General features: G+C 40.4%; 1 protein-coding gene across 1 annotated transcript in view; it reads right to left on the reverse strand.

Annotated features, from left to right (window-relative positions):
• CAP2 (cyclase associated actin cytoskeleton regulatory protein 2) overlaps positions 1 to 16,376 on the reverse strand; it is a 128,716-nt gene extending 112,340 nt beyond the window's left edge. The window contains exons 1-2 of the mRNA XM_023756487.1: positions 16,360 to 16,376; positions 1,621 to 1,742 (exon numbers count right to left, since the gene is read on the reverse strand). Of these exons, the coding sequence (XP_023612255.1) occupies positions 1,621 to 1,741 (121 nt within the window). The 5' untranslated portion in view covers position 1,742; positions 16,360 to 16,376. The remainder of the gene's footprint in view (positions 1 to 1,620; positions 1,743 to 16,359) is intronic.
• Positions 16,377 to 16,650: the final 274 nt, after the last annotated feature.

Consider the following 16,650-nt stretch of genomic DNA (forward strand, 5'->3'; position numbering starts at 1 on the left):
TTATGTATTTACCAGCTTTATATTTGTGGTTGGCAATTTTAGAGAAATGTCTTTTGTTCACCAGATGCCAAAGTAATAGGGACACAAATTTACTGAGGAGAACATAAAAATATATTCTTGCAAATAAGGTTAACTGAATCTCACAGAGCAACTGTATAGTTAACAAAAAGAGGCTTAAAATGAAATCGTAGATGTGTCTCTGTTGATGCAGAAACAACTTACAGGCCCCTGGCAGCCTTCCTTTAAATAGCACCCCTTTCAATGCACTCAGAGCATTTTAATTTTCATTATGTTCAGCGGGAAAAACCAGCCTGCACATTTGTGCTCACACAGTAATTTTTGTCCCAGGGCATGTAATACAAGGCACAGCTCCAAATACGCCTGAAATTCTAGAAGCACCGCTGTGGATCTTGCCTGGCGAAAGCTTTGTTTGAAACCCCCTCTTCCACAAGTCTTTTCTCAGCCCCCAAAGCCTAACAGGATTCAAAATGGGTCAGATAAGGAGGAACCTTATGTGAGACAAGGATAGAGTTGCTAGGTTAAATACACATAGCCCAGTTAAATTTGAATTTCAGATAAATAAGGAATAAATTTTTAGCATAAGTGTGTACCATGCAGTATCTGGAACACACTTACAACTCCTCGCCCCCCCAAAAGTCAGCTTATCTACAATTCAAATTTAACTAGATGTCCTGTATTTTTATTTGCTAAATCTGCAAGCTTAGGCAAGAAGAAATTGGAAAAATTACTGTAGATAACTTAGAGAGTTTGCAATACCTGGTATCATGTTAAAGTAATAGTTAATTTTTTTATATTTGCTCACATAGTTTTTAGGATCTATTTTTTTAAGTGTGGTGTTAGCATGTAATTTAAAAAATGCTTTTATTGATTTCAGAGAGGAAGAGAGAGCTATAGAAACATCAATGATGAGAGAGAATCATTGATCAGCTACCTCCTGCACGCCCCACACTGGGGATTGAGCCCTGCAACCCGGGCATGTGCCCTGACTGGGAATTGAGCTGTGACCTCCTGGTTCATAGGATGATGCTCAATCACCGAGCCACGCTGGCCCGGCCTTTGCATATATTTTTAAAAGTGTGTTTGGTTAGGAGCAGGCACAAGTAAAACAACGTGATGGGATCATGTCACTAGGAATTCACATTCGAATTCACATCCGAATTCACATCAGGTTCACTCCTTTAAAACTGCAGTTCTTAAATTTATTTAAAATTAAAATCTACAGAATAATAATTCCTTCCAGTTTACATTCCAACTGAGAACATTAGTTTCTTTTTGATAATCACTTAGATAATATATTTAGTCATTGAGCGTGGAAGAGCAGCATAAACACTAAAACGAAAGAATAATGATACTTGGCACATGGATATGCTCTTAACAGGCAGAGGTACTGGTAATTTTTGTGGAGTGTGCGTTGAAACTTTTTTTCCCTTTCTATTTTTCATGGATTGCTTGCATCTGGTGAATGTCATGGTCACATATAAAGGAAGGAGTAGGGAAGTTGAAGAAAGTAGATAGAAATATTTCTTGAGAACTAAGTGATGGGGACAAAATGAAGTGACCCACGTAGAGATGGGTAATGACAACGGTTTGTGGCCCTACCTCCGTTGACACCGTTAATTTCCCCACAGTTCCCAGGAGGCCGGTGTGACACCGCAGACAGCAACTCCAGTCGGCCGACGGCCTGTTCCAGTCTCTCCACCAATCCCTGCATCGCCTCCATTCTAGAAGACAGGAACAAATGGAGTTCATGTGAGCTCAGGCAGGATTAGCAAGCTGACACCATCACACTTAGCAGTGGCAAGAAGGAAAAGAAAAATTGCTGGGAAGGGCTTTAATTACCTAGAGAGTATTTCTATCTGTCAGGGAAATCTGTGAAAAGCAAAAGAACATGAAACTTAGAACAACCCCCCCCCCAAATTTTATTGAGTTTATTCAATTCAGTGACTTTCACAAGCCCCATATGCAATTCACAAACATTCACTCTCTTGGCAGCATTATCAAGTGTTTCCTTGGGTGGTTCTTTGAGCTATGATACAATCTATGTCCACCACTTACTTAAAAGCCCAAGAATATATATTCACAATTAATATTGTCAACTCTTATTGCTAATGGTGGGAGGAGACGTTAACCATTTCCAATAATTCTTTCTGTTAAAGTATAATTCCGCAGGGGACACTAACCCCTTGTTTACTTAGTTGCCTTAAACCAAACAGCACAGCCCAGGAGAACTGTGAGTTTGTGAAACTGTGCATCATTGAGGAGCCAACAGAGGCCATTGCCTCCAGAGCGAATTGTCTTCTACCTGCTATTAGTGTGTTTCAGGGGTCTGTTGCTAAATTATTTTAAATTGCAATTATTTTGAATGGTGGGTATTTTAATTTAAAATATTATTTCCCTTTGATGTTGGTTGTTTTTAGACAAAATTCAGTTTTAGGTGCGGTAGTTTCTGGAGACAGCGATCTTGAGTTACCCAACACTCTTGGCAGAAATACGCTGGCTTTGAGGTTGGCTAAGGAATTGGGGGTAAAAGTGAGGCTGGGTATCTATCCATCCTTCCTGCTTCCAAACAGATGTTAGACAGCCACACTGAGTATACACAAGGTGAGTCCCTTAGAGTTACTGACCCGGAATGTATGTTATTAAGGCAGCCTCTGAGGAATGGAACCCAAGCTCGTTTGGCCAGATTCGTGAGATCTAGCTAACAGGTACCATAACTCTGACCATTCCAACCTCTGGTCTTGGCAAAATCAGGCTGCTGCCTCAGAGAGAGTAAAACAGGCCTCATCTCAGTGTCTGCACTTCTCACTGTTAAGAACTTTCCAAGCATCATTCTGAGCCACAGAGGATGACACGCTCCTGCATCTCAGACAACACTGCCCAGAGCGTGGGTAAATTTTATTGCTCTAAGATGTGTAACTATTTTCTCTTTCTGCCGGGAAGGCACTTCTCTTTTGTATTTTGTAGTCTCCTAGTTTTGAGCTTAAATGTAATGACTTGCCATTGCCTTATTTTAAAAACAAGGTTATACTTATCAAAGCACATGGATAGCTCGGTAATTCTGCATCCAAATGTCAGATGGTCATCAGACGCGGATGGGGAAGGCTCACTGCCTGTTTTGGAAAGTCATCTCTAAAATTGCCAGCAGCCACTCTTTCAAAATATGGGGCAGTGTTCTCTGCACGGCTGAAATCAGCATCTAATCCCAAGGGCACTCAAAATTAGAAGTTTCTCATCTATTCTCTTCCTCTTAACGTCAGAGCTTTTGCTTCCACCACAAGTGAAAAAAAAAGGAAGAAGAAAATTAAAACCATTACGTAAGCTTGTGAAGGAACTGGGTATCCTGTAGGTAGGTGGGTGAAGGCCATTTGAGAAATGATAAAAGCCCCTCTAATCTTTTAATAGTTGCCCATCTGTTCACAGTTATCTGTTCCCTGTTACTCAACTTGCCAAATGTTACCACCATAGACCAAGCCCACGCTAGAAAAGAATGTGTTTGCTTTCCTAGTGAGCTCGTTGTCCCCCAACAGAAAAGCACCAAGTACCTCCAGTCACCCCAGAGCTGTTAGAGGAAGGCCTGTTACATTTCACACGTAGGATTGCTGTCCCTGACTGTGGCTTAATCAGCTTCCCAGACAAGACCCAAGCCACACATTATCTAGTGCTTCATATGTTGAAAGACAATAGGAGCTAGCCCATAAACTGCAGGGCCGGGCAGACTGGTGTGGAATGCAGTCTAAAAGTGAATCAGATGTCACTTCATGTGAAATCACCATGAACTGAAGTCTTGCCACAGCCTCATACGAGGTCAATATGCAACTTCATGCAAGGAAGCTGGAAAGATGCCTCTGGGTTTAAAATTTTAGAACAGTTTCTAGAAGAAATGGAAGAACAAATAAAAGAAAGAATACACCAAGATATAAAAAACATACGTTAGTATTCCCAAAAAACATGACAGGGTCCAAGATGGCCGTGTCCTCTTCTCTAACACACACACACACACACACACACACACGCACGCACGCACACACACACTTCTCCCCACATGCGCCCTCAGCTGCTAGCCTGGCTCTCAAGAATAAAGAAAGAACAGAGCTGCAGATTCTCCAAATTCTTCCCAGGCAATTCCATTCGCCTTGGTTTTTCAAAATGGATTTAGCCAAGTTTTGACGAGGAGGTGGGAGCCAGGAATTAAGAATTAGATTGAGGAAATGGATAGGGGAGTCAAAGCAAATGCAGACAGCTAGATCTGGCTATGGAATGAGTCAGGGTCAGTGGACAAATGATGTGGATCAGGAAGCCAGCGAAGAAGGGAAAATGGCAAGATGGTGGATGTAAGATGACTGCCGGTTGAGGCCCGATTCCACAGGAATGGGCCTAAACTGGCAGTTGGACATCCCTCTCACAATCTGGGACTACTGGCTCCTAACCACTCGCCTGCCTGCCTGCCTGATTGCCCCTAACCACTTCTGCCTGCCAGCCTTATCGCCCCCTAACCGCTCCCCTGCCAGCCTGATTGATGCCTAACTGCTCCCCTGCTGGCCTGATCGCCCCCAATGCTCTCCCCTGCTGGCCCGATTGCCCACAACTGCCCTCCCCTGCTGGCCTGATTGCCCAAAACTGCCCTCCCCTGCCGCAACCTGCCTCCTCTGCCCGGACCCGCCTCCTTCGCACAAGGCGGTAGAGACACCGGGACTGACCTCCTCCGTGCTGCACAGAGCCGTGGGACCCCCAGGCCTCACCACGTGGAGCAGCCGCTGGGCCCCGCCTCCGCTGTGCACATGGCCATCTTGTGGCGGCCACCTTGTGATGACATCGCACGCGAGGGCACGAGGACCACCTAGGCTTTTATTAGTATAGATACTTTGTTGTTGATCAAATATTCTCCTTATAAATAATTTTCAAAAGGTGTAGAAAAGGTAGGAAAATGGGTATTGCACATTGTATGTCTCTGGGTGAGTTTATAAACCAAAGTTTTGAGTGTTTTCTTTTCAAATAAAGAAGTTAGCATTCTAAATATTTAAACAATTCAAACATCTCTCATACCAATTTCATACATTTACAAATATTTCATACACTTCAACAAGAATATAGCCAGTAAGTATTCTCAAAGGCATCTCTGAGAATAATAACGTGTCTTGGAATAATAAGCTGTGCTAGAAACATTATTATAGGATAAAAGATAGCTATCATAACAACAAAAAATTTTTTTTGCTTCATTGGTCATTTTATAGAACCCATCCTCAAAGTACAGGAATTTGGTTCCTAACACTGTCCAATGGCCAATGTTATACCAACAGTACCATGACTAGCTTAAAGCACTGAGGGAGAGAGCGTGCACACATTTCTATCCTCCTCATGGCAGTTTCCAGAAAACCAGAGTTCCCCACACTTTCAAACATTTTATAAGATCTCAATTGTTTTGCCCATTTTTAACTAGGGTGGTATAGAGGCTTTGGAACCACTAGCTGGGAGACTCTGGGAAAAGAGCTTACTTTTGCTTTGTTTTAGTTACTACCTATACATAGAGTTGATGGAAGTATGCATATGAAGACATACAAAGAATGGCACATGGTCAGTGATAAACTTGCTAGCTCCTGCTATGAAGACATCCCATCTCATTTTTCTTTCCATGGGAGTAGTTAGATCTACATACTGCTACATCAAGTCTTTGGGGATTTGCAATGTTCAGCAAGATCTGGCCAAGGAAAATGAGCAGCTGAAAAGTTTAGGCTATTATTATCATATTATTATTTATTCTCATTATTATTTTCAACATTTAATTTCTCTAAAAGAGGTTTTCTCAAAACTTATGTGTAATGGTTACTATGAAATGAAAATTTGGCTATGTAATTAGTACTTTTTTAGTCATATATTTCCCCCTAAACATTTTTATGATGATTCTTTTGCTTTTAAATTGTCCCCTGCGAAGGACACAAGCATAATCTCTGTGGAATCATTTTTGGAAAATAACACTCCTTCATCCCTCATATATTGCACCCAAACCATCTTATGCTCAGGGTCTACAAAGGCCCTACCTACTTGATCTAACCAGTTATAAAAAGCAGCTTTCATAGTCACTTTGAAAACTGACACCCCATGGCCCAGAATAAATGGTGATAAGCCCCGAGTAACAGCGTGTTTGTCTGTATAGCCTTCTGGTGCCTGTAAGACATACTGCCCAATTAAAATACCGCCTCATGCTGTCTTTCCTGCCAGCACATGCACACCTTGCCTCCCAAGGAGATTAGTCCGAGCTTTCCATGGGCTGATTCTCCTTGTATCTCCCACTGAGCCTGCATGCTGCCATGTACATGGAGAATTCTATAAATACTTTCTGATTGACTAATTAATTGGCTACCCCTCACTGCCTTTCCCTCGCCTGCCCACATCCTGGCATAATCTCAGATCAGGCGGAAAGCCAACTTTTCATGGGAGAAATGTCCATGTAAAAGAAGATACTAGATTAGTTTTCCCACTTAAAACCACAGTGATGCCCTGGCCGGTGTGTCTCAGTTGGTTGGGCGTTGTCCTATGCACCCAGGAGTTGCCAGTTCAGTTCCCAGGTTGCAGTATTGATCCCTGGCTGGGGGAGGCAGCCGATTGGTGTTTCTCTCTCTCTCTCCCTCTCCCTTCCTCTCTCGGAAAATCAACTAAAAATCTTTAAAGCAAACAAACAAACAAAACAAAGCCACAATGGCTTCCTGCCTTGATTTAAAAGGGCACGTTTGCTCTAATGTAAACCGTAGGCTTTTCCATGGTTCCTCCTTCTTTTTTAGGTTTCAAAAATTTTATAACTACATTGTCCAAAGGGTTTTTTGTTTGTTTGTTTGCTTTGTAAATTCTTCAGAGCGAGTTCTTAAGACAAGTAGAGCAGAAAGCTACTTTGGTAACTCTTTCCTGTTAATAAAAGGGCTGGGTCTTCTGGGTGTCCGGGTTGCTAGTTTGCAGCTCTCCTTAAGAGGCCAAAGGTGCAGAAATAATGGTGGTGAGAGTTTCTCTTCTGTTGTCTCTGTGTCTAACTTTGTGCTCTTCACGATCCGTTTCTCCTGCTCTTCAGAGCTTCTGATTCCGTAAGAGTCCAGTGGATTTCAAAGATCATAAGACGAAGATTAACTAGAAAATAGACTTGAAGTGACTAGGAAATTGAAGACTTTCAAACCTTGTTTCATGGTGAGGCTGGGCAGCTGGCTTATGGGTGAGCTCTCTGCGAACAATAAAGTCACAGTAGGCTACTTTCTTGATAATTCCACCAAATTTAAAAAATGTTGTTAAACTACCATCAAACTAGACTGTCCTGGATTGTTAAATTCTCTTTATCATGATTATATTAATTATCTTTTTTTTTTCTGGAAGATCTTGTGATTCAGTCTTACTAACTGGAATAATGGTATATATAGAAAAACAATGATATTCATTCATTCACTCATTCAGTGACTATCTCACTGATTATGCTTGCTTCATTCATTCAGTTAGTCTCCACGACCTGCTAAACACAATGCTCATATCTAGAAAATCAGGAGTGATTAAAATACTCCTGCCCAGCTGTAGTGGGAGGGGCTGGAAGCAGACCCTGCTTGGTCAAGCTAAAGAATTATTTCACTAGGAGACACATTCACGTTGCTGAGGTGCCTGCCTTCATGTCTTTTGCTTACTCTCCCACAGAGCATTTCTGGAGCCAGCTTCTTACCAAACAGAAAAGAAAAAAAGGCACTGTTTTCTTTATATTGCAAAAAAGTTCCAGAGTGGTTGAGTGTTGAAATAGTGTAATCAGAATACAAGAGATTAGGGAGTTATACAGGAAAAGAACACTTAAAATTTTTCACAAAACTGGAGAGAACATATATGAAATCCTGATTGGCCATTTGCTTAATGTCCCACTACAGAGATAAGAAGCAAATCTTCAGTTAATTTTCAATAGGACCTCACTCCAGCTCTCTGTACCTTGTCAGACTCCTGAGATCCAGTCATAGAGATGACCCCCTCCTCCTATACTTGCCCCCCCACATCTCTCCTCTATGCTGTGGTTCTGCTGTTTCCACTGCCTCAGGGTCCTTCCTGGCACTGCTGCACCCACTTTCCAAACCTCAACTTCTCTGAGGAGTCATTCAGCGTCTCACAAATCAGAGGTGACTTGCCTCCAGGTATTAACTTCCTGTCACCTGAAGGTAAAATAAGCAACCACATATGGAAATTACCTCCCCATCCATTTGCCCTCTGTACTCTGGTGGCACCACTCCTCAGAACCACCCCTGATCATTCTCATATCATAAACATTTCTCTTCAAGGTTGGAATTTATGAAGATAAGAGGCTAGGGTTTACAACTTGAGGTAGCGCAAAAGCATTTTTTGGCATCAGAGAATCTTAATTTGAGATCCTGCCCCTTAATTGCTCGCATAATGCCCCTCACTTCCAAAACACAAACTCTTTCCTTCTTCATTCATATGCACATGTGTGAGCTGTGTTCTGTGCTGGTTGCTGGGGCTGCACAGGTGGATGAGACTCAGAGTGTCTTCAAGGCACCATGATCTCCTTGAGGAGAGGACAGTTTGGCTGTTGGGGACAGGCCAGCACTCTAGGACACCAGGCTGCAGGGAACTGGGTAATTTCGGCTGGAAAGAGCCCAATGAGAACTGAGACCCTGGGGGAATCTAAGTATATCTTGAAGGCTTGCTCTGTGCCTTGACTTGGGGTGGTGGGACTGGGTAAGGACACAGCCATAAAGTCATAGGCTGTGAAGGCTGAGTGGAACCAAGACAGACCCCTATTCCACTCCTCTATCCTGAAATGGGAACTCCTTTAGCTAACTGTGAAGTAAGGACTCTTCATGGAAAAGCAGCTCCCTCCCCAAACCCTGCCATGACCCTTTCTAGGCTCCAATGTTGTTGGGGAAGCTCTTTCTATTCCTGTGTCCCCATGCTGCCCTTCTGCTCTTGTTAGGCCACTGAGGAGGAAGAGGTCAAAGAGGTGCTCTAGGAGTTCCCCAAGGGCCACACCTGGCACTGGGAAAAAAAGAGCCATGGAGATGCCACTGACAGGGCTTTCATGGACTTTTTGTCCCTCCCAAAAGTAGATATACTGCTCTCCTTGTATCCGGAATATATAAAGAACTCTTAAACTCAATAATGAGACCAACACTCCAATTTAAAAATGGGCAAAATATTGTACAGACATTTTCCCAATAGTACATATAAAGACATTCAATATTAATAGTCATTAGAGAAAGTGAAATACAAATCAAAAACTACACAATATCACTTCATACCCAATAGGATGGCTAAAAAGACATATAATAAATAGTGCTGGTGAGGCTCAAGAGAAATTGGGACCTTCCTATATTGCTGGTGGGAATTTAAAATGATGCAGCTGCTGTGGAAAACAGTTTGGAAGTTTCTTAAAAAGTTAAGCATACATTTGATATAGGACCAGTCATTCCACCCATAGGTATCTACTCAAGAGATACAAAAACATACGTACACACACACAATAACTTGTCTACAAATATCCCTAGCAACATTATTCATAATGGCCAAAAAAAGGAAGCAACTTAAATTTCCATCGATAGATGAATGGATAAAAGAAATGTATATTCATTCATTGGAATATTACTTGCCAATAAAGAGGAATGAAGTAGTGATCATGCTACAACATGGATGAACTGCCAAAACACTATGCTACATAAAAGAGGCAGAGATAGAAGACCATGTGTTCTACAATTCCATTTATATGAATATCTAGGAAAAGCAGATCTGTAGAGACAAAAAATAGATTAGTGGTTGCCTAGGGCTGGAAACAGGAAAGGAGAGTGACTTTAAATGGACACAAAGTTTCTATCTGAAGTCATGGAAATGATTTAAATTAGAATTGCGGTGGCAGTTGCACAGTGCTGTATATGTACTAAAAATTACTGAATTGTGCATGTAAAATGGGTGAATAGCATGATATGCAAAATTTTAGCTCAATAAAGCATTTAAAATCAAATAAAAAATAAGTACTGTTCCTCTTTATAAAGGTACAGTTTAAAACCTATTATCTCTGATAACATGATGCTCTCTTCTCCGAGCAAAGTGATAGATGGTAACTAAACTTAGCCAGAGACTGCTCTGAGAGGCCACACTCCTCTCTCCTGGAACTAGTTGTAGGGGTCAAGATAGGGGACAGAAAAGAGTGGCAGTTCTCACTGTTCCTCTCCCTCCTGTGCATCAGAATCACTGGGAAGGGTTGCGCCTTAAATGCAGATTCCTAAGCCCCACACTCAGCTATACAATTCAGTGGTCCTGGGTATTGCTAGGAATCTGCATTTTTAATAAGTACAATATGAGGCCCCTCACTTTGAGAAGCCCTGTAATAGAAGAGTGTAATATGGGAGCATGTGGGAAGGGTCTAGAAATGGGGCACTCAACTGAGCCCTGGGAAGTAGGGAGGCTACTAAAGTTTGAATAGGAACTAAACTAAATCTCAAAGGATGAGGAGGTGTTGTTCAGAGGAAAGGTAAGTAAGGGTGTTCCTGAGCCTATGGCCAGTTTGTGCAAAGACATGGAGACAGTACAGCCAGAAAATATTTACTGAGCATTGACTATGTGCCAGGAGCTTTCTAAGAAAGCAGAAGAAAGAGGAGCTTGATGGGGAGTTAGAAAGAGTGGTTGATAAAGCTGGAAAGGGACTCGGGGAATTACTGCCATGGTGACAGCGGATTGAAGATCTGAGAGATGTATAAAATAGGTAAAGTCTGAGAAAGAATTAAACGGGATTGGGAGGGAAATGGAGAAGGTGGGGTTTCTTAGATGTCTTGCTCTGTGGTAGGGTGGTGTCAATCAAAACAGGGATAGGGAGTGGAGGTGGGTAATGAAGAGAAGCACTTTTGGACCTGTGAGTTTCAAGTGCCTATGGTGATACTGAGAGGATAGCTGGCAGCTGCAAATAGGAACCCAAAGTTCAGGGGACTTCTGGAATGGAATTATAAGTATTACCTACCTAATAATAATAACTGCCCTGGGATTCTATAGAAGATTAAAGGAGACTGTGAACTATAAGTGATGCCTAAGTGCTGTAATTTATCTGTGAATGCTCCACAGCACTCATCATCATGATCTGTCCCAAGTGCTCAACCTGTGAACTATTATAGAGTGTATTACCACCTCTCCTATCCCCAAACACAACAACCCTAACACTTCACACACCACTCATCCAAGACCATGCCATAGAACAAGGGTGGGGAACCTTTTTTCTTCCAAGGGCTATTTGGATATTTATAGCATAATTCATGGGCCATACAAAATTATCAACTTAAAAATTAGCCTGCTATATTTGGTCAAACATTTAATTAACTCACCCCGAATGCCTTGCCAGGGCCAGGCTAAATGATTTCGTGAGCCTTATACGGCCCTTGGGACGGACATTCCCCACCCCTGACGTAGAACAAAGAAACTACAGAAATGCTATTGACTGAAAGCATAAAGGGGAAAGCATTTTTTTATGGTCAGTTATTTCTCTTAGCATAACTAGAAGTATTTTACTTCATTAAATCTTGTCTTTCAGTGTTAAGACTGCCATGTCTCTCTGGACTAATGAAGGTAAGAAGGTTTGCTGAAATTCTTCCTAATCTCAACATTCTGGCACTCATTGTAAAATTTATATACAATTGAATAATAGATTCAGCAACTCTCTTAAAAGAAAAGCTGTAAGGATCACTTCGTAAGTGCTGGGCCAGATTTGTGAATGGATATTTTCAACAAATGTGACTGTGATCATTATACTTAAAGTAGCCAGGTGATGGATTTGGCCCAGCACTCTCCTCCAACCCCTTTTTGCTTCTTCATGTGTCTCCAGCCTCTGGGTCTCCTTTCAGACTTGACTTTGATTTATTAGGAGTGACAAAATCAGTTTTCAAATAGAGCTGTGAGCCATCAAAGAACTAGAGGTTCTTCTTTTTTGCTCCTTAGACCTGACAGCCCAAAAGAAATGGGAAACAGATAAAGGGCAAGATGAAAAGAAAAAAATGGCAGGGTGTGGAAAAAACAGAGGGGAAAAGGAGGAGGAAACTACCAGTGACGTCTTGAAGGTATAAGCCCACTGTAGCCTGTCTCTAAATTATATTCAAAATGCAAAAAGCAACTCCCTGACTCTGAAAGATAAACAATAGCAAGTGAATTGAGGACAGCAACCAAACTTGAAAACGGGGCCCATTTGGGGCTATGTTTTGGGGTTTTTCTTTTTCTCTTCAGAGTTGGCCCAAAGGTTGGACCTGTGCAGGAGGTGCGGGCAAGGAAATCTTCCAGAGAACCCTCCTCTTTTTGGCCAGAAGACCTGGAAAGGAGGCCCTTGTAAATTGAAGAATGTGAGGAAAAGAGCAGGTTTTTCCCATTTTTTTCTTCTTTGAGTAGCCACAGTCACAGAATTGTGTGGCATAAGCAGCTAAAAATTTCTGCAAAAGAAACCTAGTCTTATTGCCAAAGAGCGGGGGTGGGGGTCGGGGGGAAAGGGCCCTTGTGGTTCAAAGAGTGTGGGAGAATCACTGTTATTTTTTCTCGCTCACTTTTCTCTCAGGGCTTTGCCTTGAGGGTGACTCTAGTCTATTCTGCAGCACCGTGAGCAACTAAAACTTTAAGAGAAATGAAACATTTTTGGCAGAAGATCAGGAAAAATTGGTTCTTAAGGGAGAGAATTGTGTGGGAGGAATCCCAGAGGAGAGAACTGAAGAAGGGGATCCCCTGATTGTATGCATGGAGTGCAGGCCATGGTTTCTCCCCTGGGCTGTGCAGATGTGGGGCAGACCCAATGGCTTTGAGAACTGAACGATGATATAAGCCACTGTTCAAGTCCCAATCTAAGCCCTAACTTATGCTTCCAAGAGACCCAAAACAGCACAGCAAAAGCTTTGAAAAATGAACAAATGTTGGAACCATTGCCCATAGAATACAAGCCAGAACTGGATAAACTGCCTGATAAGACAAAAACATTGAGCATTTTAAAAGGATTCAGAGTCTCAGAACATAATATTCAAAATGTCAAGAATTCAATCCCAAAATGTCTGACATGCAAGGGACTGGGAAAATGTCATCATTTCTCAAGAGAAAAAACAATCAACAACTCCACGATGACACTATGTTGAAATTATCAGATTTATAGGAGCTATTTTAACTATGTTCCAGGTGATAAAGGTAAACACTCTTGAAATGAATGGAAAGATCAAAATTCTCATAAGAGACACAGAACCAAAAAATACAATAACAATAAAAAACACAAATACACTGGATGAATTCAATGGCAGAACAAAGAAGTCAAAGGGAAGTGTCAGTGAACTTGATGATATAGATATTATCTAATTTAAAGAACAGAGAGGAGAAAAGATTGAACAACAACAACAAAATGAACAGAGCCGAAGAAGCCTGTGGGACAATATTAAAAGGTTTAATATTAATGTCATTGGAATCCCAGGTGAAGACAAAGAGATTTAGGCAGGAAACATATTTGAAGAAATATTTGCCCCAAACTTCCCAAACATGGTGAAGGCTATCCATTTACAGATCCAATGATAGTGCTATCTATCTGGTCCTTATACACATACATGCATACACACGTAATACCTTAAAGTGAGTGCCTCCAAAGGGAAGAACAAGAAAGATGAGCAAAGTGAAGATATAACTGCCTAAAAATAAATAAATAAAATGTGATGGGCCATCATCTCCTTTTAAGAGGTATCCCAAGTACCAAGACCTTTACTTCTAAAAGTCTTCCCTAAATCTAACAGAACAATGAGTCATTAGAACTATATCAGTCATTAAATTGGTTCATCTACCAATACTAAACTTACAGATGGCATTTACCATATTACAGACCCTTGATTTTTGGTCAGAAAACAGAGGCAGGATGAGCTACAAAGAGATTTTCCAATTTGTATATAACTTAAAAGATCTTTGTAAAACTCTCTTGCATATTTTTAGATAGGCATATAAAAACTTTCACCAAAATGTAAATAGTTGTGAAGAATGTAACTTCTAGCATTCTGCAAAAGTAAAACTATTTTATCACTAGCTGAAATATGTCCATTGAAATTCATCACCACTCATTTTAAAAGGATACATAAACAGGCTGCTCTTTGAAAGTCATAAATTTTGCATAATAACATTTTCTCCTTGAATTTATATTTCCATTCTTCTTCCCCCATAGAATTTTATCCTAGTTTTATGTATTTTATGCTTTAATGTCTTTTATTCAATACCCTATCATACTTTTTTCTGCATCAAAATATGTATATACACTTAATTTAAATCCAGTGGCAAAAAAAGTTCTTCTAGTTGTTATTGTTGTAACTATTATTTGAATGCAAATTATAAAAATAATACAAATATGACAAATGTTGACACATAATTACTAAATGTAAATAAAAAGTAAATTTTATTGGAAACCCCTCTCTTTTGAGAACTTTGATTTTTCAATTATTTCATGCATAAGGGGATGAATATTCATATTATTAGAATGAGTAAAGATTGAAAACCAATTTGACTCAATTTTTGTTTTTATCAATGAAAATGCTAGGAAACTATTCACATAAATAAGGAGATAAGAATGAATTAGAATTTGTAACAGAAACATTACTCAATTCTTTGAATTCCTTCTGAGTTATATACTAAACATCACATGGTGATGAAATATCAAAAATTATTTTAACCATCAGTGAAAGGAAAAATTGGGGAAGACTGAAATTTAGTGAGTACCCTATCTATTCATCCATCTGGGTTATCTCAGCCATTCATGGTCTTTGCCTAAGCAATTCACAAATCTGTACACAGAGATGTGAACTTGTAGAAAACTTCTAGTGGAGTCAGTAATTATGTTCTATGGGAATGCAAATACATTTTATCATGTGGAAGTCCAATTGACTTCCCTCTCAAACTATGAAGAAGCCAGTGTTATATCTATTAAGTAAATTCATTTCAGCATTCCTAGCAATGGTCCTCTTTGATTGTAGACTTTTCTGGCTCTCTTATTTTTAAATTTTTAAAATGTTAATTTTATTACTTGTATGAGAATCATGTTTCATCCTCTTTTAAATTTTTCCTTTAACGTTAGTTTACAGTTTTATTAGAGTACCTTCATTGTTGTTGTTTTTTAAATCAAAGACTTAGAAAACATATGATTTGCAATGTCCAGGAAATATAATTATTGACTTTCTCATCTCCAAAACTGATATTCTGAAATGTCCCCCTTTTTTGCCCTCCCCATTCCCTAGATTTTTACATCCTTGGACAATGCAATTTAATAAAATGGGTTAGAGATAGACCTTTTAGTAAAATGGACGAATAAGATAGGTTTGAGATAGGCCTTTCTTACATAAAATGAGAGAAAGGTGATTATGGAAAAGTGGGTAGGAAATACCTGTGTACATGTACCTTTGGAAGTCTCTGCATGTAGTTAATGTACATAGTTTGAAGAATGTAGGAAGCACAAAAATTAGTCCCAGCCTGGCCAGTATGGCTCAGTAGTTGAGCATCGACCTATGAACCAGGAGGTCACAGTACGATTCCCAGTTAGGGCACGCACCTGGGTTGCGGGCTCCATCTCCCGCATACAGGAGGCAGCCGATCAATGATTCTCTCTCATCATTGATGTTTCTATCTCTCTCTCCCTCTCCCTTCCTCTCTAAAATATATATATATATTATTTTATATATCCTCTCATATACTTTTTAAAAATGAATTCCACCCCTCATTGTATACTACCTGGACTCATTTGCATTAACAAACCTCTTCTTAAAGTTTTCAATTACTGAAGAACTTAGATAATTGTCCACCTTCCATTCTGAGGGAAGAGGAGGCCTATGAAGGGAGAGGCCATTAGGAAGCAGGATGGAAGAAGGGGGGGGGGCTCTCTATAGAAGGAACTTTGAACAACCAGAGGGTACCACGAGAGTACTAAGAAATGAAAAAGAAGAAGTGGATATGAAGAAAAAAACAAAACTTCAAGCTTTAAAAATTTTGTCCAAATATTTGCGAACCTACATTGTACCCCTGAAAATGTCTTGCTACAGCTTCTAGCATGGTAGAAGATGAAAAAGACGGTGTTTAACCTAATGCCAAGCAACAAATTAGATAAACTCTTCCGTCAACCTACTAATGGGCCAAATATCTCAGCTTCCTGCCACTTGAGAGAGGTGAGCAGAAGCACCAGACTGTATTCATTAGGTGAAAAGACCAACCTTACATGACACTAGTCTATTACCTACACATTCTGGGCAACACAGAGGTTTCTAAACTCAGATTCCATAAAATGAACTACAACTACATGTCAGACTGCAATCAGACTGAAATATGCATTCACCACTATGAAGCCTATTTTACCTGGTTCTGAAAAATACGACTGGCCAGTGTTCTCAGTGTGGTCCAATGTGGCTGCTTCTTGTTACCTTAGAGTAAAATAACTGATTTGTCTCATTAGAATTCAGTGATTCTTCTCAGAATAAAAACAAGGTTGGACCTAATGATGACGGCCACCTAAGCAAATCCTTTGAGATCTATGTTCACAGCTTAGGTCATCTTCTGTTCTGTCTCAGATCAGATCCTTCACTGATATTCATCTTTGTATCCCTTTTGCTTCTCACTGGACATATAACGGTCACTCAGTGTGGCGGA

This window comes from Myotis lucifugus, unplaced genomic scaffold (genome assembly GCF_000147115.1).
Source record: "Myotis lucifugus unplaced genomic scaffold, Myoluc2.0 scaffold_95, whole genome shotgun sequence".
NCBI lineage: Eukaryota > Metazoa > Chordata > Mammalia > Chiroptera > Vespertilionidae > Myotis > Myotis lucifugus.